The sequence below is a fragment of the Condylura cristata genome, unplaced genomic scaffold (assembly GCF_000260355.1).
Source record: "Condylura cristata isolate star-nosed mole 26May11 unplaced genomic scaffold, ConCri1.0 scaffold00009, whole genome shotgun sequence".
NCBI classification, from domain to species: Eukaryota; Metazoa; Chordata; class Mammalia; order Eulipotyphla; family Talpidae; genus Condylura; species Condylura cristata.
The window spans coordinates 22,286,376-22,312,615 of record NW_004567110.1 but is presented as its reverse complement, the minus strand read 5'-3'; the positions used below and the strand labels follow the sequence as shown (position 1 = coordinate 22,312,615).

General features: G+C 38.2%; 1 protein-coding gene across 3 annotated transcripts in view; it reads left to right on the top strand.

Annotated features, from left to right (window-relative positions):
* The window catches only part of OXR1 (oxidation resistance 1), a 340,255-nt gene that overhangs the window by 217,061 nt on the left and 96,954 nt on the right, over nt 1-26,240 (top strand). Inside the window, exon 1 of one of the 3 annotated variants that reach the window (XM_012723003.1) lies at nt 24,909-24,972. The exons of the other annotated variants lie outside the window; for them this stretch is intronic. Coding sequence (XP_012578457.1) covers nt 24,954-24,972 — 19 coding nt within the window. The 5' untranslated portion in view covers nt 24,909-24,953. Of the gene's footprint in view, nt 1-24,908; nt 24,973-26,240 lie in introns of those variants that run through there. 3 annotated transcript variants of the gene reach the window in all.

The window sequence follows — 26,240 nt, the reverse complement described above, 5'->3', positions numbered from 1 at the left end:
AAAAAAAGCATGACCTCATTTTCAAATGTAAGCATGCTGTATAGTACATTGCAAATTTTTAAGAAAAAAAAATAAGAGATATAAATAGGGAAATTAGAGGTGCATAATGGAAGTCCATTATTCAAGTAGGAATTCAGAAATAGATGTAAGAGGAAAATAGAATAGACAAATAACTAGAAATGTTCCAGAACTTTGGAGATGAGTTTCCAAACTAAAAGATCCTAGTAACAAAAATAATGAATAAAAACAGATCTACATTTTAGGCATATTGCTATTAAACTTAAGAACCTGATGAGAAAGATCCTCAAATCTCCAAGAGGAATGCACCAAGACTCAACATGGTAGAAGACTTCTCTCCCTAGTAACGCAAAGCTAGACTGAATGCAGAATGCTGTCAAGTGGTAAATTATTTCCTGCAAAAATATGCTAGTGGTAAATTATTTCCTGCAAAAAAATTCTAAAATTATAAAGAACATGTGAGAGTAGAATAGTCTTTTTCACACATGTACTTTTTATTTATTTATTTATTTTAGATTTATTTATTTATTTGTACAGAACTGGGTACAGGCCAGAGATGCGTAGGGTGAGAGGATTCACCAGAGACAGAGTGGGGAGCAGAATAGGCAGATCAACGAAGTACACTGCTGAGGGGAGCAGCGGGCGGGTCAGGAGAGGTCTGCCGCGCCATGTGGGTCAGCTCCGGGGCAGGTGGGGATTGAACTCATGTGGAAGTGGCTTAAGCTTCTTTGTGCTGTGTTTTAACCCACTGCGCCACCAGGGAGGGCCTCACACATGTACTTTTTAAAAAGTCCTCTCCCAATTCCCCCCCTTTTTTTTTTTTTCAGTGCTCCCTCAAAGTAAGACATAATGCAAGAAATAAGACCATAGAAACCAGGAAGCAAGCGTTATCCATAAGGGAGATGTGTAGAAATTGTTTAAAGGACAGGACTAACATAGCTGTCCTAGGTGATAACAGTCCAGGGTAGAGTAGAATTTTTCTAAGAATGAAGAGTTCACAGAAATTATTTCTGGAAATGAGAAAAGGAAGGGCTTGGAGGAACTACTTTATTTGACAATAAGCCCAAGAGAACTGGGTATTGGCTTCTTTAATTCACGTGAAACTTTGATAAATGTTGAAACTAAACATAAAAAGAGATAAAACATAACCAGATCACACATTGATTAGAAAATTCACATGTCAACTTGAGCAATATGTATTTTTTCATCATCTCTACCCTTTTTGGTATACGTTCCTGCTGTTATTTCACTGAAGCTATTGTCATTATCTTCAGTCTACTACAGCAACTATGGTCATTAATGAGGACTTCTCAGTGCTTCTAGGAAAATTCTATCCAAATGTAGGTTGGCAAGCCTGTATTATTTATTTATTTGCTAATACATTATTATTTATTCATTGCTGACTGAAAGAATAAGACCAATAACTGAGATGGCCAATAACTGAGACCTAGGTTCTCCAATGTTGGGGGGAAGAAAATCTAGAAGAAACAAGTAGGGTACAGAAAAGCTAGAGATTGTGATGTCCTAGCAGCCAGTGATGCAAATAATGGAGAAGGAGGTAGAGATCAGTGTGCTGAGTGAGAACTGAACTGACCACTGGTTATATCAAGGTGGGGGTCAGCAATGGCTTTGAAATGGACAATTTCAGTAGGATGGTCTGCTTGCAAGCCCAATTAGAGTGGACTTAAAGGAGGGAATGGGAAGAATGGGAAGAATTAGAACTGGGGAAGGTAGAACATCATATCATAGAGGTTTTCTGCACAGGGAAGCAGAAGGGAGTTTTCTTCCATGGAATAAATTGGGTCAAGAGAAGACTTTTTAAAAAATGGTATCATTAACAGGATATGTTAATGTGAATGACAGTAATCCAGAGAAGAAAATTTGATGATGTGGAAGAGAGTGGAGAGATTCAGAAGGGATTGTCTTTGAATAAGTGAGAGAGGGGGAGGATACATGAGCTTAAAATAGGAGCAGATAAGAAGGTTGAATAGGGGGGCATGGGTGCTGGTAGGTGGCTCCGTCTGTGCAAGTTTTGCTCTGAATACTTCAATTTTTCAGTGAATTAGGTAGCAAGATCATCAACCAACAGTGTGGATAGAGCAGAAATTTATTAATGCTTTAAGAAGAGAGGAAACCACAAAATCTACCTTCTAGGATAGTGTGAGTGAATAATTAGAGCATGCAGTACAAATGCCAGGTGGCTTTAAATGTAAGTTCGGGGTCACAGGAATCTCTGGAAACCTTATCATGAGTGTATAGTTTGACTTGGAAATACAAAAAAACCTTAGGATCTTTTAAGATGGTCTTTGATTAATGAATGTTCTTGAAAAATGGACTAAATTCTCAGAGAAGTCCAAATAGGTCGTTGTGTAATCCTTAGTGAGTGTCTGTTTCAGGGGTTCCCACACAGGTGAGAACCTGTCTCGCCCTCCCCCTTTTTCTTATAACTTTTCTGCGTCCCTGTCTTACATGCTGCTCTATTTCCCTTTCTTATGGCACTTTTACATGGAAATATTTGAACTGATGAGGCCTACCATTATTTTTAAGCTGGAAAAAAAGGAAAAAGCAAAAAATGTAGCACAATGCCTGAGAATAGAATAGAGAAATAAACAGATTTAGTTAAGAAACTACTCAGCATGAGGAATCTAAAGATAAGATCAGCTGAACTATGTTCTAAAGTTTATAAGCAAACAAAAAGCAGTGTGCCGGGCATCTCTGGTGGCTAGTCAGCACTAGCAAACTATCGCCAGCCACTGCTGCATAAGTTGGATCCCGGCCAGGGAGCTGACCCACAAGGCGCGGCAGACCTCTCCTGCCCCACCCACTGCTCCCCTCAGCAGTGTACTTCAGTAGATCCACCTGTTCTGCTCCCCACTCTGTCCTCTTACCCCATACTTCTGGCCCGTATCCTAGTTCTTATATGCATAAATAACTAAATAAATCTTTTTTTTTTTAAGCAGTATGTTGGCATAGTTTATCTCAAAAGACCGCCCAAGCTGTTTTGAGTTACCTTTCGTGAGACTTTCAGGTATTAACTTTAACTGAACCCTGAACCTCTTATTTAATTTAATTTTTCACACAAGAAAAAAAAATGTTTCCTTTTAGTGCTCATTTATTGCAAGAAATTTATATAATTGCTTATTTTAAATAAAACAATTTCTTATACTAGATAAAAGCTTACTTTCAGGGTTTGTGTATGCCAGATGCATTATTTTCTACAGATTACTTGATCTCACACTATTTTTGCTGTTTTAATGCTGAGCCCATAATGTTGCTCTGATCTTAGAGTATTATTATAGATAAGTTTCCTTCTACATTTGCCCAACATCCTCAGTGGCATAAAGCTAGGAAATGGTGGGACTAGATATATTGACTATCACCACATTCCTTAAATCTGATTCTTATGGGTCCCATGACTAGCTGCTTCCCCACTTGGAAATAAAAATCAAAGTCAAGAATAGATTTTCCTTGATCCTTGCACTGAAAACCCTATTTTTACAGAAAGAAGACAGTTTACAGATAATTTCTCTGACGATACCAGTTCTTTTCTTGTCTCAGAGGATGCAGTGCTTGATGGAATATTTAAATACCTGTTAATTCAGTCAAAGGAAAATGGGAGAACACCTGGTTTTAGAATTGCAGCTGTATTTTTGACACTCTGCTGCCCCCTGGTGCTTGATACATAATTCTACTTTTTCGCACATCACACTCCCATAAAATTAACAAAACTCTAGCATATGTTATGAAATCATACCGAAGAGAAAATGGAGGTCCCAAAAGGTGACATGGATGGTGATAGATTCATAATTAGACTCCTGAAAATTCACTTTTTATGGCTTTGCCATATCATCTCTCCTCTATTCAATTAAGTTCATAGTTGGATGCCAACTATGAACTTGGCAATTGTTACAAGCACTCACAATGGTGAAGTGAAAACCAAGACCTCTTCACTGATAGAACTCATATTCTTATGTGATTAAATAGTCAATAAATAAGGAGAATTATCAATAAATAAAATACTTTAAGAAAAAGGATACATTAAATAGTAATAATGATAATTAATATTCATGGGATATTGTGAGAACAGAAAATTGAAAGCACTGTCAAAACACCTGTCATGATTTGCTTCATTTCATTCTCACAGCAGCTCTTGAATAACTACTTACTTTACCAATGAAGATACTGAGTTTCTATTTTATGATCCAAATGGAGAGAACAGAGATTTGAAACAAAGCTACTTTTCATTCCAGAAGTGTTTAGGGCAGTTTCTTTGGAGAGAGAACACTGAAATGAAGAGAAGGGAACAAATTTTTTAAAGATCTAGGGGAAATAAACCAGGCCAGGCAGGAGAAGCAGCACATGCAAGGGCCTGGAAGTGGAAATGTTGGATGTCAAAATACGAGGGAGAAAAGTCCACATGACTCCAATGAAGGAGCACACAGAGAAGCTAGCAGAGAACTGATTATGCTGAAACACAGGGTTTTATCCTAACCTATAAGAGAACACCACTGGAGAGTTTTAATCAGAGGAGTAACCCCGTTCCTGATAAAGGAGCCCATGCTGGATTTAGAAGGAACATAGACCATGGAAGGGCCAGAGTAGGTAAAGGGTGACAAGGTTGGAAGAGGTAGCTAAGGCCCCACCTGACCCACCTTCCATCCTGCTCTTTCCTTCCTTCCATCTGCATCTCTACTATCCTCCTGAGCACCCCATGTCAAACCATTGTAATCAACAAAGGTCAAGTACCATTGACTATTAGATTCTAATCTTAAGACTAAGGATGAGGACTTGCAGGACTACCATGTGTGAGTGTGTGGGAGCACCCAACAGAGCTGGTGAGTTGTGGTTGAGAGCCAACCCATGTTCTGCTCACCAAAGGGAGCTTCATGATGTGGGCTGCATCCACCAAGAGGCATCCTTTGTGTCTAACTTGCATAAGCGTTCCACATAAGGTTGTGGAACTGACGTCACTCATCCTTGCATCCCAAACAGCGTGTGTAACCTAGCATGGGATGTATACAGAGCAGGTGCTTGATCAGCATGATTGAATGGATTCAGGGAACTCCTTTTAGCTCCACTAAGCTGTTGCTCTGCCGAAATGCCTGCCCACTGCATGCATACTTTTTTTCTTGGAGGTTGTCCTTCTGGATTTTTATGAAAAACCTCCAGTTCTTTAAGTGTTAGCAATTTAGTCTCAACTTCACCAATGGAAAAATAACACCATAAACTCAGAGTTCAGAACCTGCTTTGGCCATTTGCCAAGACTAAATATGCAGACGTTCCACTGAACAGCCGTATCTTAATTTCAATCTCAAACTGGAGAAGTGAAATGAATGTGTCTAATAGATTGTTGGTGTTTTTTTTCCTTTTTCTCTAACTGACAGTTTATGGGACATGTGTCTCTTTGTTTTGAGAACTAGTTTCTTCTTTGTTCCCAATAAAATAGATCCTTAACAGGTTTGTCCACATCAGTATTGTTGTATAAGAGAAATGTTTCGTCATCTTTGAAATTAATTCAAAATTAAATTAATCCATTACTCAGTCCAGTTGGCAGTTTGTAAAAGTAATCCTGAAACCAGCAAAAGCTAGGATGCTCTTTTTTCTTAATGCAGGAATGAAGGACTGTGGAAACCTCTTCAACCCCCTACTCCTAACTACTGCTTACTTATCTTCTATTTCATTCCAAGAACTTTATGATTTATTTGCATTATAGCTCTTGTTTGGAGATTTTGAAATTCTTATCTTGTCTTTCTGCTTTCAGTGTTAATAAATTCAAAATCTTATCTAAGAGCAAGTTTAGTTAATAAAAAAATAAAGTTACACATACCAAAAATATAGGTGGGTGACAGATGAGGTATAGAATTTGAAGCTGAGGAACAATGATACCAATAACTGACTGATCTAGCTGCTAACGTGAAAAGAGACTGATGCAACAGCAGAGTGGCACAGATGAACCAGAAGTGGTCTCTCCTCTATCTAAAGGTGCTCAGTCTTTATACAACCTCCCACCTGGTAGGACAAGTACACAGGAAGGAAAGGGTCCCTGGAGATTATGGAAATGAAACACACCTGTCTTGTTAAATTGGAAGCTCACTTTAGTTCCACTAAGCTGTTATACTGCGAAATGCCTGTCTAATGCTCCCAGACTTTTCAGTGAAAGATGGCATTCTGGAACTTCATGAAAACACTTCTGTTCATAAGTGTTGGCAATTAATTTTTTTTTTGGCAATTAATTTTAAGTCTTTGAAATGTACAGATAAAACCATGCTCTTGGTGAGGGCGATGGGCTCCACCCATTTGCAATGCTTGCTTTAAAATGAACTCCTGGTTCCTGCACTCTGGAGGGAGAGAGTAATCATACCATGCCATTCTCTATTCAAATGGTGGCTTCATTTTTCTTTAAGAATTCCAGAACTGTACCTCGTGGGGGAAAAGGTAAGAAAAGCAGCATTTATCTTGTTTTTATGGTTCCTTTTAGCAGTCTGTCATTGCAAAGGAAATGGCCTTTCTTCTGTGCTTGTAAATGAGTCCAGAGCTGTGATAGGTACAATGAAGATGACAAATAAAACTAGAGCAGTATTCACATTCTCAACAATATGCTAAAATCAGAATTCAGTGCATATTTGAGTTTTTGGAAATGGGGTCTGTGGCATGTGTAGCCTTAAGCTGTTGTTAAATCCAGGTCAGAGGAGATTAATTAATAGGCACCCTTATAAAAGAAAGTAGAAAGGAAGGCATTTAGTTTTTGATATGCATTCCAAATGTTCCCTCCTAATTTTATAATTTTAATTTATGGTATGTTTTGCTAACTTAAATTTTAATAAATTTTTCTACTGACATTCCCTTTCATTGAGTTATTAATTCAGTGGGTATTTATTGAGCATCTACTATTGCCAACCGCTCAGTCAAACCCTACAATAGGTCTGTCAGTTGATGAAAAAGATGAATTTTCCTACCCTCAGGAAATCCATATTTTAGAACTAATAAGTAAATTAATGCCCTGATAATATTAGGGATAAGGGAGTGCAGTGGAAAAGGCAAAGTAGAGGTAAGAGGCATGGGGCTATGTGCCGTGTATTGTCAAGTAGACAAGTTAGGGTGGACTTCAGGTGACTGGGAAGAGGGGAGATGGTTGTCTGTTCTGTTTGTTTTCCTCTGGTTTGTTTTATCCCCACTCATCTAAGTGGTGAAGGACTAGTAGCTGGTATGTGTCCTGATAGAGTACATGCCCAATAAATACAGGGGAGACACATTTACTACACACAATTCTACAAAATAAAGCTCTTAAAGAATATCTTTTTTGATGCTTTGTATTTTTCCAGTGGCGAGAAGGAAATCATGTTATAGTCCATTTCTTTAAAGTTTTATTCTTTACAAAGTTCTCATATTTTTAATTAACAGGCATTATAGCTTATCAAGGCAAGCTGAATTATTTCCATCTTTTGAGATGAAGAACTGATGCTTAGCAATGTCCGGAAGTGATTTACCTTTCTGTGGTTCCTCACTACCCACCTCTAATTTCCCTATGTGTGAACTTCAGACCATGATGCACCAGGCCCTTGGGGATCAGGCCTCTGCTGACCATATTACACCATCTCTTGCCAGTCTCGCTTCTTTGTCCATACTGCAGCCATTCTTAGCTAGTTTCTTTTTCCCATTTCAGTGCTGCCTCTTGCCTCTAGAATGCTGCATGTACAGTTTCCATTACCTCTGGTCATTCTCCAAGGGTCCGTGGGCATCACTTCCCCTGGTGAGCCTTTCCTGGTTCCATCAGAGCTAAACTTGGTGATTATCCACTGTACCCATGTTTCCCAGTATGCTCTATTTATGTCTGCTGCAGCCCTAATCATTCCTCTGTCATTGTTTGTGTCCTTACCTGTGAGTTACTAGAAGCCTGAGAATGTCTTCTTCATTTTATCTCCATGCTTGGCAGTTTGTGGCCCACGTGGACTATCAACTGACAAGTAAACAACTTGATGAATCAGTTGCTCAGGCTCTATAGGATGCTATGGTTCTAGAACCTCCCATGCAAAAACTTCTAAGTCCAGGATTTTCCATAGCGTTCTCATCATTGTAAATTACCCCAACTCTTTTCTTACAGAGGCATTCCTAGTGATCACTAGTCCCCATCCAAACCTTTTAAACTTGTCCCAGCACAGTCTTGCAGCTTGTATAGTGTAAATTCATAATTGGGTTAGATTAACCTTTCCATGCCTCTTCCATTGTTTCTTGCATTCCAAGATGATAGCTTTTCACCTCTCTTCTCTGCAAGATTAATGCCTTATCAGATCTCACTGCTTCTGCTCACTTCCTTCTCCTGTTGGGTATTTCCTGTTTTTTGTTTTGTTTTGTTTTGTTTGTTTGTTTTGTTTTGTTTTTTTCACTTTCTCCCTTCTCTTCTGGGCCACTCTAGAAAACTTCAAGATTTGATAAGGGCTTACCAGCATCTGGCAGTTTGCCAACCCTGATTCTCTTGTCTTCTCTTTACTCTGTGGCACTAATGCCAGCATACTCAGTGGAGTTTGATTTCTCCCTTCAGTTACCTGCTAGTTTGTTTTGTTTTTGCTAAGCAGAAATCTTGCATATGGGTAGAAAGTGCTCACAGCTGTTGGCTCACCTGTATCTTTGCAAGTTCCTTGATTAGAGCAGATAGCACTGAATATCATGAACCCCAGGGGTTAGTTAAGCACATGGGCCTCATGATCCAATTCACCTATCATATGTGTTTGACTCAGCTATGCCCAGTTATTTTCATTATACTTGAAGTAGAAAGAATTTTGGAAACTTCTACTCCCAGGTAGAATAGTGACAAAATGGTTTCCACTGTGAGGAACATACTGAGGTGTTCTGTTTTAAAAATTTGGCTGTTAATGTATCAGATTTTCTTCGAACCTTCAAGTAGACAAAGTCCCCTGACCTAAATGATCTCTTTTGGTTCTCACAAACCCATGAGGCCCATTTTATAGATGACTCAGCTGTTTAGAAAAGTCAAGCAATTGTTCAACTCATGGGCATGTGGAAGTAACCGAAGCAGGACGTGATACAAGTGCTTCATGGTTGAATCCCATCGCACACTTGTGCAAATGCACATATTGCATGCATTGTACAGCCCACACCCTTGTAGAATTTTCCCTCCTTTTAATACAAGGAACGTCGCCACGGACCCGAACATGCACAGCAGACTTTCTGCATCCTTTGCCTTTGGTTAGTCTGTGCCTTTAACATAATCCCATGAAGCTAAATCATTCCACTTTGGGCACAGATTTCTTAATCCTCCTATGTATGTCTGGAAAAGTAGTTAACCAGAATGTTCAGATCACTTTGCTTAGCAGAATTTTCAAAACCGCAAATGCAGTTGGGAGAATTATAATAGAAATGAGCCATTTCCAACTAGAGCTCTGTGCTTTAGTTTTTTGACAAAGAATTTTAACGGCTTGAAAGGTAGATAGTAGACTGAAAAAAATTAAGAAAACAGTTTTGTTTTTTTTTAAGGTAGTGACTATTTGTCAGATGTGTGTAATATTCAATCTACTCTACACCAATTAGTCACAAAGAAAAAGATTACTATAAATGGTGGTGTTAGTGATACATAGATCCTTACTGTATGTGTTTTTTAATCTCCTAGTTTTAGAACACTCCTTAAAATAAGCAGGTAGCTAGGGAAGTCTCCCTTTCTTCAAGACCTTGATATTTAGAGTTCACAATGCTTATGATATTAATTTGTGGAATTGAATCCCTGGTAACATAAATGTATCATATGATACAGAAAATTGTTTGTGAATATCTGAGGTAATATTTTCATTTTGAATTATGTTTAATATTTTATGTTAGATGAATCAAAAAGTTGCAAAACCCAGAAGATTACTGTTTTTAAGAACATATTCTATAACTGTATGATTTGTCTTAACTAGTGCCTTTTAATATTTTTGGAAAGCATAAAAATATCTGTAAACACAAAACTCATGAGCAGAACCATTGCTAATTTTAAAGTACTTGATATTCATATTTAAATATTCCAGATGGAATAGACAGGAAGAAATTTTTTAAAATAATATAATAGTTTGTTTTTATATAATTTTGTGCCTTTTTCAATCTCAGTTGGAATCCCCATGGGCTTCCCATCACCAGATCACCCATGTGCCATCACCATAGTCCAGTGCACTTTTGATCCAATTCCCCACTCCACCCCATAAAATTAAAATGTCTCTAGTATATAGTTGTTCATTATTTATTATTATTATTATTATTTTACCCTTGTCCTTTATGCTTCTGCTCTGAGTGAACCATCAGGTTTGTGTTTTTTTTGTTTTTTTTTTTTTTCTTTCTGGCTTATTTCACTAAGCATGATCCCTTCCAGCTCCATTCAGGATGAAATTTTTGTACAAATCTTGCCCTTGCACATAGTCTTGTAAGTTTAATCTCACAATTTGCCCTTAGAGAATTAGCAGGAAATGTCTCATATTTTCAGTAACAGTAACTGCCTTAATGCTCAGTGCTCAATGCTGTCAGTGCTGCCAATGCTTAGTTAGTATCAACTATGGATCAGTTATGGATTATGGATCAATAAAATTAATTGACTGGAATAATGCTGAATTAAGCTTATAATATAACTTTTGAAGTTCACTCATCCTTCAAGGTTGCCATTATTGTCTGTTGCTACCAAGTTATTAGCAATTTTTGCTGGGAGCTTTTCATTCTGTACCTAACATACCTGATCTCCATATAATTCAGGAAAACATAAGTGTGAACACTTCTCTGCATGAACACACACAGCTCTGAAGGTACCATTTCCTGTGTTGCAAGGAGCCATGTGGGTGATACAGTTTAGTATACTATAGAATCATAAAGCTGCAAGCAGTATACTCTTAGCTCTTCTAGTTAAGCCCATGGAAAAGGAGATTAAGAGTTATCGGAGATATCAGGCAGTCCATTATCCCACACCTTAGGCTTTGGGATGCTGAGCATCCTAACTATAATTCATAATAACAATTATAAACTAAGAGGGCAGTTTATTTCAGAGGTTGGGGTTAGTGTGAGGCCAAGTCTGATCTTACTTAATTGAAAGTAGAAAGCAACTGAAATAGTACAATTAAAATAAAGACACACATTAAAATGGAAACCTGTACTCTGCCTGACCACATGGGTAATGGTGGAAAAATATTCATGCAAGTTCTTCATAGTACCTTCAGATATGGTCTACTAAAGCACATATTAAGCAACTATCACAAAATCTCACCTCTAACCTCCTGAAACAATTGATATACACCCTAGAGTTTAAATGATCACTTTGATGACCTGTTCTATAACCTTAATATAGATGGTGATATATTCAACTGACTCAAAAACTTGACTGATACCATAATTTACAATACCCAAGGCTGTTATTTAGTATTTAATTTACTGTTACTTCCATAATAAATGTATAATCTAGATTATACATTTATTAGATAAAGATTATAAGCAAGATGTGTTTCAAGTACAAATAATAACAAATTAATACTTTAAATTTTTTGTTGTTGTTGTTGAAAGTGAACTAGTGTTGTTATTTCCTTTCCCCCAATTATAATATAATACACTTTTCTTGATAACAAAACATTAGTTGTTTATTCTGTGTCTACTCAGTGGCTCACTTATAATTAACTTAAGTGGAACCAGAGCCTTAAAATAAATTATCATCATTTTTTGATAAGTCAAACTACATTTTCAGTGTTCACTGATCATTCTTGGACTTACATCAATGAAATAAGTGCCAAGTAAAGTTTTATTGGACTAAGAGGTTTGGATAAATTTTATTGCATAGTAGTAAAGAAAAATATTTTATTGCATTGTATTTTATTGAAATAACCTTGGTTTAGAACACAGAAGTTCAAGTTCACACCTCTTCAGAGAAAAGTTACCATACTACACTTGCCACCAAGAAAGAAGTGTTTTTTTCTCATGGCTCTCATGGCCTCCTTTTTTTTTTTTTTTTAAAGATTTATTCATTTGTGCATACAGAACTGCGGTACAGGCCAGAGGCTCAGGGGCGGTGATAGGCTTCACCAGAGACAGAGTGGGGAGCAGAACAGGCAGATCCATGAAGTACACTGCTGCTCGGAGCAGCGGGTGGGTCAGGAGAGGTCTGCCATGCCATGTGGTCACCTCCCGGCAGGCGGGGATCAACTCATGCGGAAATGGCTTTATCTTCTTAATGTTCTGTTTTAATCCGCTGCACCACCAGGGAGGGCCATGTCCTCCATTTTAAAACATTTCACCCAATAAATCTTGGGAGTTTACCACAAAAATTGACCTTTTTTGGAATTATGAACAAAATGAGAAAGAAGGCACTTTGCAGATAGGCTTCACTTCGCAGAATCTTTCATTAAAGGAAGCTCGCAGAAAGACAGGTTGCAAAATATTGCTACCTCCTTATCACTAAAAATAGCACTTTTCTTTCTTCCTGATTGTTGTTTATTACTGAAAGGAGCAATGTCAGCTTCCTCTTTTATCAGATGCCAATTTGGTATCTCAAACAGTAAAAATAAAATAAAATAAAATAATGGTGCTAGAGTACTCCGTAGTTGTTTTAAATTGTGCATCAGTAAAATCAAATATAATTTTAACTCAATGATCTGAAATCCAAAAGAACCCTGAGCTTGAAATCAATATTTACATTACTAGAGCAACATCTTTATGTATCTTCCTTCAAATATCTGAACTGGTCATATTTCTTCTTCAACCAAGAACAAACGAAACTCTTTAGTTCTCGTGCTCCACAGATGTGTTGCATTGTAACCAAGTTTCTTATGGAGAAAGGTTAAGTAAATATTTTGATAACAGATAAAATCTTCAGAATGAATCACAAGTAAGGCAAGTTTTGTAGGCTAGAATGTCAAGGATAGAGAATAGAGAAAGGAATTACATGCAGTGGTGATTTTTTTTAATGTTAATTTTATAGTCCTACATTTCAACAGTTTTTTTAGCATATCACCTAGCCCTTTATAGAAAGTTGTTGAGAGAGAACTGAGAAAGTCCAAGAGTAACAAACTCATTATACTTATTTGGGCCCAGTCAGCTACTATTGAGTATATCCGTCATCTGAAAAAAATAGAGAGTTTGAGAGTATATGCCCTTAGTAATGATGGTCAAATCCAATTATAATAAAGATTTGCCTTCTGAACAAATCCATCCACAAAACTAATGTGGTCTACAGAGTCCTGATTTCCAACCACCATAATTCTACCCAACCTATGTAGTAATCACTTTCAACTTCTTTCCCAAGACTCAGATCCCTTACCAACATTCTTGCCTAGTGGTTGTTCACTTCTGGGAGATCAACTCCAGTAATGAGATGTCATCCACTTTTGAAGTTGCTAATGCCTTAGTTATGTTAATAATTGTGATGATAGTAATCATTTTTACACTTTGGAAAAATAATAACAATGACTTGTAAACTTTAATAGATGGTTACTGTGACCAACAAGTGTTCAATAGTGCTCTCTGTTCTGATATTTTGCTTAAGAGTCTGTCACTGTTGAGAACTTTTCTTCTTTGCTTCATGAATAATATAATCAATTCCCGTACAGTCATAAAGCCCCTCATATTTGGCTGTAACATTCCAAGTTTAACTTAGAGTGATGTTAGAAATGCCCAGTTGCTATCCACATTTTTGATTCTATCACAAATTTCCTAAGCAATCACTTGCTACTAGTCACTGTGTTAGATCTGTGATGCAATGGGAAGAAAGGCTCAATGGGCTTTGCCTTCCTTAAATTCACATTCTAATAAGGGAAACACAAAAACAAAATAACTTAAAAGTTTCCTGAGGGAATTAGTGGTTTGGGAGGGAGGCAGGAGTTAGACCCTGCATGACCTTCTAGCTCTCTAGCAATTTGGAATGTTCAAAGAACAGAATGAAAATCCACTGAAAAACTTCAGGCAGAATAATGAAATGATCTTTAGAGAATTTTTTGCAGAGGGAGAATGTTTTAACACATAGTGTGGAAAATACAGAAAGCATTAATAAGAGAATAGATCACCCAAGATACCATTTTGCAAAGACAAGAATGATATAGGAGAAGAATGACATAAATCTTGTGGGACTCAGTTTGGATTGGTATAGCAACACCTTGTCCAGATGGCTGAAACAACAAGCATTTATTTCTGAGTTGGGGGTCTGGAAGTCTAAGATCAAGGGTTGGCAGCTCTGGTGTCTGACGTAGACTGTCTTCCTGGTTTGTAGGGCCTGTCACCTTGGACCATCATGTGGCCAAAAGAGAGAGAGCTCTAATCTTTCACCTTCTTTTGAGGATACTGATCATATCATTCGACAGCCACTCTGATGACAGGGTCTTACCCTCACATCTATAGAAATGCCCCCATGTCCTAACCATCCTGAGGGTAAGATTTCAACACAGGAATTCTGGAAAAACACAAACATGAAGTCCAGCTCCCACATTTCTTATCCCCACTACGCATTCCCTGTGTAATCTTTTCCCATTGAGCACAGGCAAGAATATGACTATGAAGACACATCAAGCCATGATAGGGTATGCATATGGCAGATGAAGGGATTTGGGGAGTGGGAAAAAGGCCCCAAATCAATTGATCCATTATTCCAGAAGAAGAGCCTAACATATTCAAATGAGCCCTCTAAAAGGGGGTTCAAAGACCCCAGAATGTAGTCAGAGAGATTCAGAGCAGCAGGGGCACTTTCCTCTTGGCACTAAAAGCAGCAAATTGCTAGATGGATAAGCCCATGAAGCAGGAATTGGTGTGTGGCCCCAGCCCTGCAACTGGAAGGAACTGAGTTCTGCCAACAACATGAGTTTATTTGTTGTGTTCCATAGTCACTGGCTATCTCAGTGAAAAACAGGCTGTTAATAACCAAGAGCTGTGGAATAGGACAGTAGGGTCACATAAGCACAAGGCCACTGCTCTTTATGCAGAGGGTGTAAAATTTGTTCCCTGTTTTCTTGGTTTAGTACCATCTTTCAACTGGCGATACAAAATGTTCCAATTCCTTGGACAAATCTGCTTACTTGTGTGAATTATACAAACAATGCATGGCAGCATCTTTTCCTTTTCTGTATAATTTGTTGATACCCTTCAAATTCTATAGGCACTGGCTTTCACCTTTTTGTAAAATTCTGTAGATAATGTTCTTATTGAGACTTGCAGCAACCAAGAAAAATATTTGAATATTTTAAAGATGTATTTATTTAATCACATCATCAAGAACTGGAGTACAGGCCAGAGATATGGGAGGGAGGGGGAGCAGGAGTGAAAGGATTCACCGGAGACAGAGTGGGAAGCAGACGGGAGAATCCACTGAAACACATTGCTGAGGAAAGGTCTGCCACACCATATGGGTCACCTCCCTAGCAGAAGATCAAACTTGCACTGCAGTGAGTGCTTATAGTTTCCTAGTGCTGTGCTATAATTCATTGTGCCACCAAGGAGGGCCCCCCAAAATATTTGAAATTTGACACCACAACTGAGGCCCCCAGCCAGAGGGGCAGGGGAGTTGGGGGAAGGCACTACACTACCATGACAGGTTATTAGTACTTTGGTGGTGGCTGTGGTGTGATTGCATACACTTGTTAAAGGTGTGAACCTGAACCCCTAAAACATATACAGTGTTTTAAAATAAATGTTACCCCAATCAAATAATGCTTTAAAAAAACAAACAAAAAATCATTAAAATCATGCCTTTGAACATATCCATTTGCTTTCCCTAGAAATTTATGCAATAAAGAAATGCAATTGCTTTACTGAAGTGTTGGATTGCATTATCTTAACCTTAGGACAAAGAGGAGAGAGAAAGAGCTTTATTCAATAAAACTGGTTATTTCTTTTTCAATATCCAATTGATTAACAAGTGGTTGTGTTTGCAATAACAGAATACAAGCCTACCTTTTGATAATTGTTAGATGTCACTTGTTCCATAGTTATTTTTTAGTTTATGTAATATTCCTAAAGTTATACCAACAGAACAGCATTGCAGAAGTGATTTGAGCTGCTTCTGTACATGCACAAGAATAAGTGTGTTTGCACACATTTATGATTCACACATCTCTTTCCACAGAGGAGTTGAGGTAGTATGGGATTCTGAGTAAAACAGTCACCTCAAATGCAGCAACGAATAAGTCAGGTGCTATATGATGCTCTCTTCAGCTTAGATTTCTTGACATCTCACAAGTTGAAGAAGGGGTGTTCTCAGAGCTTTTAATTTGTGGGAGGGCAAAATAATTCCTTTGCGGCCCTGTCTGGTGGTGCAACAGGTAAAAGCACAGCACTGTGAAGCTCTGTGTAGCCACTGCAACATGAGTTTGATCCCCAAGCAGGATGGTGATCTACATGGCATGGCACACCTCTCTCGACCCACCTGCTGCCCACGTCAGAAGCGTATTTCAGTAGGTCTGCCTGTTCTGCTCCCCACGCTGTCTATGGTGAAGTCTCTCACACCCTGCACCTCTGGCCTGTATCCCCGTTCTTGTATGTGTAAATAAATAAAGCTCTTAAGAAGTAATAATAATTTCTTTGTGCTGAAGAGATGTGAGATAAAAATTTCACTAAGAAGGCCAAGTTTTTAAAAGAGTTTACTATGCAGTTCATAAAGATAAAAACTCTAATATTTTATGCTTGAAAGCATGTTTTTTTTTTAAAGACTTATTTATCAAAATAAGTCTGTAAGATGTAACTGGCTTTCATTATTTCTGACTTGGTTTCTCTCTGAGGCCTATTTGTGAGTAGTAGGTTCTCTTCTTTCTCCAACAAGCCTCAGCCTAGACTTGCCTGATGACCTTTGACTGAGTTAAGCATGTTCTGGAGGGAGGAATCAGGCCAGAAATGTCTGGGACTTAGTATCATGAACTAGAGTGTTAGAAACATCAAACTGATTATTTTCTGCTTCATATTTAGGTTGAAATAACGTAAACCCTAAACTGCAGAGAGTATCAATTAGGTATTTGTGACAAGGCCTTCTTTCATTCCTGGTGGAAAGCAACCAATATGAAATCAGTAGTCATACTAACAAGAAGATAATCATTGTCTTTATTAACTGTGATTATAACCCAGACTTATCTCTTTATACACAAAATGGATCCAGCGTCTTTTACTGATTAGGACTATATTGAGTGTGTTTTTTTTTTTTTTTTTTAGAAAATGAACAGTGATTGATGACTTGAGACTCCTCTCTACATATTTTGGAGGGACAGGCCACAGTGACTGAGAGGACAGGCTTGGTATATGCACAGGGCCTCCATTTTTATCTTTAATAAATGGGAATAACAGTTAGTCCTACCTCAGGTACAGTTTGTAAAATATTTACCAGATGAGGCCCTCCCTGGTGGTGCAGTGGGTTAAAGCACAGCATTAAGAAGCTTAAGCCACTTCTGCATGAGTTTGATCCCTGCCTGGCTGGGAGGCGATCCACATGGCGCAGCAGACCTCTCCTGACCCACCCGCTGCTCCCCACAGCAGTGTACTTCGTCGATCTGCCTGTTCTGCTCCCAACTCTGTCTCTGGTGAATCCTCTCACCCTCCGCATCTCTGGCCTGTATTCTGTATGAATAAATAAATCTTAAAAAAAAAAAAAGTATTTACCAGATGCATTAACTCTCCTTGCAGTTGTAACATATTATCTAAGACTGAGTTGCTTAAAACATCAGCATTTATTACAGTTCTGGCAACCTGAAGTCCTGCATGCATCTGTTGGGCTAAAAATCTAGGTGAGGGTAGGACTGTATTCCTTTCTGGAGGATTTTGGAGAGAATCCATTTTCTTTCTTTCTTTTTTTTTTTAAGATTTATTTATTTATGCATGCAGACATGCAAAATCACGGTGCAAGGCCACAGGTGCAGGCTTAGTGAGAGGATTCACCAGAGACAGAGTGAGGAGCAGAACAGGCAGATCTACTGAAATACACTGCTGAGGGGAGCACAGGTGGGTCAGGAGAGATCTGCCTTGCCATGTGGGTCACCTCCAGGGCCAGGGATCGAACTCACACTGAAGCGGCTGCAGATCCCTCGCAGTGCTGTGTCCTAACCCACTGTGCCACCCAAGAGGGCCCAAGAATCCATTTTCTTGACTTGTCTAGCTTCGGAAGGCTCCCTACAGGCCCTGATTTATGGTAGCTACCATCTTCACAGTTAGCAATGCCTGATCAGGTCAGTCTCAAATCCCCCCCACCCCCCACACACACACTCTTGCACTGCTTTTACCTTCTCCACTTCTTTGGACACTTGTGATTATATTGGGCTCCCCAGGACAATCTCCCCTATCAGTCTCAACTGATTAGCAATCTTAATTCTACTTGCAATCTTAATCCTCTCTTGACATGGTGACATATTCACAGGTGTGGGGGATTAGAACCAGGGCTACTGTGGCAGTCCTTTTGCAGTCTGCCACACCAGAGCACCTGCCAGAAAGTACACACAGAATATTTGTTTTTGCTTTTCTTAAACACTCTCCATCCAACACGATCACCACCAATAGAAAGCCCTCTGTGGATGGTTTTATTATTTGGTAAGAAGATGCCAAATGACCAGTGTTCCAGAAATCAGATGAATCTAAACACCTTCCACCCTATTATAGTCATTTTGGCACTTTAAAACTGAAATATAAAGACCAGGGTTATTTTCAAGTCTGACCTAAATGCACATAGCTTCTTGTCCTATCTGTGTGCTTCTTCTGTCTTAAGGATATTTTCTGCTGTGTTCTCAACCCACCTACTTGTGGCTCACTCTCCCAAAGTGGTAACTCTTCTGTCAAGTTTAAAGCATAAGGTCCAGCTTGAACTGAACAACTCCCCCTCAATATTCTGTGTGTCCCTGAAAGCATCTCCAAAATATAAATGAATTATTTTCTTATGGAGCTATCCCTTCCTCTGCTGGTTGCAAAAGTAGCACCTCTGTCATGCAGATGTGAAATCTGCATCATTTGCTCCTTGTCTTCCCTAACATCCCCATGGGCTTCAGCCGTCTTCTTCCCCAGCTATCAAGCTTTTGGTACCTTTGTCTGGGCTATAGATAGTAGTCTCCTAGGTGTCTCCTGGGGTCTTTCCTTCTTTGGTTTGTGCCTCAGGACAAACCCGGGTGCCTCCCTTGCCTTGCTGCTGCCTTTTGGCAGTCCTGTGCTTTGTAACAAATCAGTCTTTGTCAGCACGCTGAAGGACTGGGGAGTTATTTTAAATCTCTTAGCATATGCCAGACATTGTACTTAGACATTTTACATATATTATTTCACTTAATCCTAATTTAAGGTCCCTGTAGGTAGATGCTAGTTCTCTTTTTTTAACTAGTGAAACTGGCAAACTGACGGATAGAGAGCTTTATGTAATTAGACAAACTACACGGTAAGTGTCATATAGAAAAATCAAACTCAGAAGTGTCAGATTTTGAAATTCTAATTTGACCAGCCTTGGAGCTCTACTGTTTGACCTTGTTTTTAAAATAGCTGTTTTATGAAGATGCATGAATTGTAATTTAGGGCAAGCATATCATAGTTTGGTCATCTTGGTGGTGGTTTCTGAGGCAGCTAAGAGTCCTTAGCTGTCTGTTTCGTTTTACAGAACTAGGACTTATCAAACCTCTACCTTCGGAGTGGCTTATAGATTAATCCAGGTGCATTGCTCTATCAGTTTAAACAAAAAGTAAGTAAGAAGAAAAGAAAGAAAGAAGGAGAGATGAGGGAGGAAGTCATTCACCCATCTGGCTGTAAACCATGCTAAGTTAGGATTCTTGCTGATATAAATAATCCTAATAGACCTGTGTCTTTTCCAGTAGAAAGACCAACTCTCAATAACCAGTGACAAGCCAAAACATGTTTAACTTCTTTGACCAAAACACCCACAGAAGAAACAGAAACCAGTTTAGCAACTTTGTCAGTGGGTGCTTAAGGATGCCTATAAATAAAGCTTCTCATTGTTTCTCTCTGGTCATGGTAGTTTTGGAATGCTGGTGGGTTTATATATTCCTTCTCTGGACTCTTACTGCACCCGAGTTTAACTCTCACTGATATTTTGATACTTGTATTTGCTTAGATTCCAATTGTAATACTTAAAAATAAATCCTCTTTATTGAGGTAGTGTTGATTTATAACATTGTAGATGTTTTAGGAGTGTGAGCCCCCATCCACAAATGCATGCTGTCACACCATACTCAACCCCGAAGTACCAATAATCCTCTACCAAAGTCCATGTGATTGTCAAAGCTAAACATAGCACAACATGACTTTAATCTGAGAATTAAAAATCATGTTTGGAGTCATTATTGACTCAAAAGACAAAATTGTAATGCAGATACCAGAGCATACCAAATTTTATGTCATTGTGAAATCCATTATGGGCCTCCCTGGTGGCGCAGTGAGTTAGAGCTCAGCACTGTGAAGCTGGTAGCAGTGACTTCAGTTCCATCCCCGGCCCCAGAGGTGATCCATATGGCCCAGCAGACCTCTCCAGTCTCACCTGCTGTTCCCCTCATAGTGTACTTCGTCGAGCTGCCTGTTCTGCTCCCCACTCTGTCTCTGGTGAATTCTCTCACCACCCCTGCACATCTGGCCTGTACCACAGTTCTATATGCATAAATAAATAAGTCTTTTAAAAAATACATTAAAGTCAAAATCTGTATTGCAGTTTTATAAAAGAATATCCATGATCTTAGGAAATTTACTATTATGTATTTCTGGGCAAAGGGACCATGGTGCCTCTAATTTACACACAGATGGTTCAGCAGTATGTATACAACTATGTATAGTGTGTATATGTATGTATCAGAGAGAGGGAAAGTGAAAATGTTAAATAAATGGAATAAAATACTAACACTATTTGAATCTAGATAAAGATCATATGAGCTTATGTTTGTTCTAAGTAATATTTATTCATATCTGTGGGTAGATAATCATCAAATCTAAATTTCCAGCCAAGAAAATTATCGTAAGCTTTAGACTCATAAAACTAGTTGTTGACTAGACATATCCAATAGAATTTTCCATTTCAAAATGATCTTTTTTAGAAAATTAGTCTTACCATTTTCTTATTTCAACCTGGGCTTCCTTCACCTTTCTCTGGCATACCTCACACCCCATTTCCAATCATGTGAGCCCCATGTGGTCCTGTAGGGTTGACTGGTGAATCCACTCAGGCAGATCTAATCTAGTCTGGGTAGTAATTTCACATGCCTTTAGGGTTGTGCATTTGGACTAAGGACACAAACCAGACTATATTTTGTGGGTGAGAAGGGATATTGGAGACCAAGGACCAAGAGAGGAGAGCCTTTCTAGTTCAGAGATGTTGCCCTGAGAGCTAACAAGCCAAATCAGATTGCCCCTGGAGAACTGAAAGACATATGTCAGGAAGGCAGCACAGAAGGCTAAAGCAAAGGTTTTACTACACTCGCAGCACTGGCGATTACCTCGGCATCTGTATCTTCCCATCTCCTTTTTTTCCTGACTTTTCCGAAAGTTACAGCCAAAATTAGGTTCTGTTCTGTGCATTAAATGGTAAAAGAGAGTCCTTTTTACTTTTGTTAGTATGTGCAGTACAATTTTTAAAATGTTTTCCAGCTTTCCTATCTGGTTCCAGCCAGATGGCATAACTTAATCAAATGTAGCAGAAATTTAACTTATACCTCTGTGTAGTAAATCATGGAAAAGCAAAAGGAAAAGGTCATTTTGTATTTCATGAGAAATACAAATTGTCTTGCTCCCAGGATTGATTTATATGAGGGAAGTTATTGAACATTTATTTTCAAAGTGTTCCATTTTCTTTTCTTATCATTTCATCACTTTTCCCTTTCATTTTTTTTCTCCTTCATCTTCTTCCTCTTTCCATTGTCCATAATCTTAATGATTATCTCTGTTTGTTGAAAACAATTTTTTTGATAACCATACTCTTTCAAGTTTGTTTGAAATAAAATTAAAAAGGAAAGGTAGAAGAGAAACTAGAGCACACAATAATATGGAAATGAAAAAGTTATTTGAGAACATAATTCATATTCAGTAAAATTTTGTACTTAATAATTATAACTTACATAGTAAAAAGTTAAAAATATATACTATTAGGCAGTCTCCAAGATAACATTGACGGTAAATCATAATTGTTCCAGGGTATATATAAATTTCCTTTACTACGTAACATATTATATAATAACTATCATTCATTTTCTTCAATAAACTTTTAGAAATTTAAAATCAAGTTCAAAATTCATTTGTTACTATGATTTGATGTTTTTCCTTTTTTCCTGTATCTAGTGACAACTTAGAATTTTCTAAATCAGATAGCTAAAAATTTGGTTTTGAAGAGGTCATCATATTTATATTATTATGAAGATTATAGTATTAGCATATCTTAACATGACAGGCAATATGTGAAATCTCAACAATAACTTTGTAACTCTCGATAGTGATAATTTAATAAGCTAACATTTATTGTGTGCTTAGAAAATGCAAAGTGCTGTTCTAAATACCTTGTAGATATTAAATCATTTAGTCCTCATAGCTTCCCTGTGAGGTAGGGAATATTAAAACCCTAGTTTTTTTTTTTTTTTAAAGATTTACTTACTTGTGCATACAGAACTGGGGTACAGGCCAGAGGCTCAGGGGCGGCAAGAGGCTTCACCAGAGACAGAGTGGGGAGCAGAACAGGCAGACCGACAAACTACACTGCTGAGGGGAGCAGCTGGCGGGTCAGGAGAGGTCTGCCACGCCATGTGGTTACCTCTGGGACAGGCGGGAATCGAACTCATGCAGAAGTAGCTTTAGCTTCTCAGTGCTGTGCTTTAACCCGCTGCGCCACCAGGGAGGGCCCAAAACCCTAGTTTTAATAATACACCTATAACCCTAAGTCTTATATAGTATTGTAACCATCTCTTTAGCTCAATTAAAATTACTTCATTTAAAAAATGAAGATAACTCTAAGACAGACAGATGAATGATTCACCTCAGTTCTTACGCTTAGAAAGTGGAATATCGAAGACTCAAACCCAAAGAGACCATCTCCTGAATCTTAACTGTTCACCCCTCAGCCAGTGTAGTCCAGAGAAAAATGCAGCAGTCTGACTGCTTAATGCTGATTGCTGAGATATGTACTGGGAGAGAACAGATTGATAAAAATGTCAATAGGAGACATTTTTCCCAAGAAAAACATAGACTTCAGAAACATTTTTCCTTGAGTCAGAAAGTATGTTCATTAAAAAGTTAAAAAGACTGTGTATATTAGCTATCAGGACCACCACTGTAACTCCCCCATGCTCAGCATGGACCAATAATTAGTTGCTCAATAAAAACATTAGTTTTTGTTACAGGCCACCTGATTTGGTTTAGTGAAAGCTTTTTCTTGCAAGTTGATTTAAAGAAATATATTTGAGAAGTATTTGTGTTTTCTGTGAAGCCTGCCACACTTGAAATGCCATATGACATTTAAAGTATGACAGGCTTCCTCCAACATTGACTGCTACTGTAAGCACTTCAGAATTTCTTTTAAGAATTGCTCTAATTGCTCTGATATGCAGTCTCTCTTCCAAAGAGAAATTAAGCACTGATAAATCACCTTTCTCAAAGAAGCTAGATGTTTTGAGCGGACCAGGGAAGTTTGCTTTTCTCTGTATCCAGACACTTGAGAACCTTGTTTCAAAACTGACACCATTTCCCACTCAACATGTTGGCTAGAAAATATGTTGGTTTTACAAGTCGATGAGTAGCTTACAATGGAGCTCTCAGAACTTGGGCAAAGGCCATCAAGTTCTGTGTTGCATGCAAAATCTTGTTATGTTTACTATTACATAAGGTGTGTTTGTTACAAATTACTAGAAACATGAACTCCATTTTATTTATAACCATTGTCAGTTTATTAAAATGTTCTAACTCTGCTCATGATTTTCAATGTATTGTATATCTTTAAAAGTTTAAGGAGAGGGGCCCTCCCCGGGTTGGATCGCTGCACAGCAAAGCTAAGCCAAGCCATGGCTGCTTCAGTGCGAGCTTGATCCCTGCCCTAGAGGTGATCCACATGGCAAGCAGACTTCTTCTGTCTCTCCCACTGCTCCCCTCAGCAGTGTACTTTGTAGATCTGCCTGTTCTGCTCCCCACTCTGTCTCTGGTGAATCCAATCCCTGCCTCTGCACCTCTGGCCTGTACCCCATTTCTGTATGCATAAATAAATAAGTATCTTTAATAAAAGTTTCAGGATAGGAGCAGAGAGTCAGATATAGCAGGCTTTAGGTGCATAGTGCTACTAGGGAATGCGGATTAAGATGGGACAAGTAGGAAGAAGAGTTGTTATGACTTTTATCCATTCATTTAAGTACTAAGTGTTCAGCACCATAGTGTGTAAGGCAGATTCTCTTCTTGTCCTAATTGGAAAAAAGTACAGAAAGGGATACCTATAATGCAAAGCTCAATGTGTATTGTATCTTAACGATGCAGTTGGAGTTTATGGGGGGGGGGAATAAAACTTATATTTAGACCAGAGTTCATGCCACTTAACTATCTGTAGAGATACAAAACACCTGCCAAGTCATATGGCTTGTGAAATCACTGCCTGTCAGTTCTATTAGGCCTAATAATAGAGATTTGTTTGAAGGTGGCCATGCCTTTGATTTACTTTGTGATAAGAAACTATGCTAAAGTTAGATACTGAGTTCTGTTATCTTTGTCCATGATAGACCTTTCACCATCTAGGGTCCCCTTGGTAACATATCATACAGAGCTCGCGAACAGTTTCCAAAATGTTCAGCAATGCAAGAGCAAGTCCTCAGTGACAGGCTGGTTCAGAAACACAAACGTCTGAATCTCCCACACTGCCACCAGGGGTCAGCGACTGGGCAGGAGGAGAGATGCTTTCCCAGAGGGGAAGTGTTGTGTTACCCAGGAAAGCACTCCTCCGACCAAAATTCCCTTCTCTTCCTGAGTGCCGCATATAGCTGGCTGAGTAGGGCTGGAAGGGGGGGACCTCAGAAATGTTCTGCCCACGGAAAGGTACGTGTAAGTGCCCTCAGCTTTAAACAAGACATTTACGGAAGTCAGATTTGGCGAACTTTATGTTTTATTTTCCAAATCCAGATGAGCTGGCTTATGGATCTGTTGGCTGTTGCCACTAGAAAAGAAATGTTTGGTGGGGGAGGTCAGCAAGGGAGTAAAATCTGTTGAGATACTAAATCTAAATATAAAGTATCAAAAAGACTCTGTGAACATACATTATTTGTCTTTGATTTGCTGATAGGTGCTGCTGGTAACTGATTCTATAAAGAGGTGCTTCCAGAAATAGAATCAGACATAGTGATTTTGCTCGGTTTTCATGTCCAGCAGCCATTTATAACAAGTTGTTCTTGACCCTATTTTTTTTTCATTAATTCACAGGAAATCAATCATCAATAACATTGCTATATTGCCTTGCTTTACTCTGAGCTGAAAAAAAAAAAAGTGTACAACTAATGATAGTGATTAAGTTGCATGCTTAGGCTTCTATTATCTCTTTGTTTGGGGTCTCAGAGCATTTCATTAGACTCTGTTAAAGATACTTTAAAAGTTTGCTTAACTCTGTTTTCCTCTAGCATTTTATTCTTTTAAGTTCTCGGGAGTCCAGAGGAATGAAAAGGAAACATATAGAAGCTTCTTTTTTTTTTTTTTTTTAAGTTTTGGTCAAAAGTTAAAATAACATTATTATTGATGGATCGACCTGTTCTTTCAAATGGAAGGAATAAAGATATAAAAAGATCTGAGGCATGTAAGTAAACCTCTTGGATTTTTAATGGCATGCAGCAGATGGAATTCATTATTGACTTTTAAAAATAAAATTGCTCTGCATTATTATTTATTTATAGTTAATGTCTTTCAAAAGAGGTAATTACCATTGCTAGGTTAATTTTTCCTCAGTCACAGCAACCATGTGACAACATCAGACTATATGATAGAATTTAACACATGGACATGAAACTCTATGATGTTAAAGGATATGATCCATTCAAATCAGTAATAAATTTATGAGCACACAACACAGCTAAAAGATCCAGTATATTTTCTTTTAATTTGGTTAATTTCAAAAGCAGTTATTTCACAGTACAGAGCAATGTGTTTAAGAAATTCTCACTGCAGAAATAGAAATGTTTTTAATTAGAAATAAACAATCTAATTTTGTTTTTTCCAATTCAGGGAATAGGTTCTGTGATGATAGCTACAATGTAGGCAAAATCCCCAAGTGAAGCATTAAGATGGTTCTAGCTCAAACGATTTTTAAATTTTTGGTA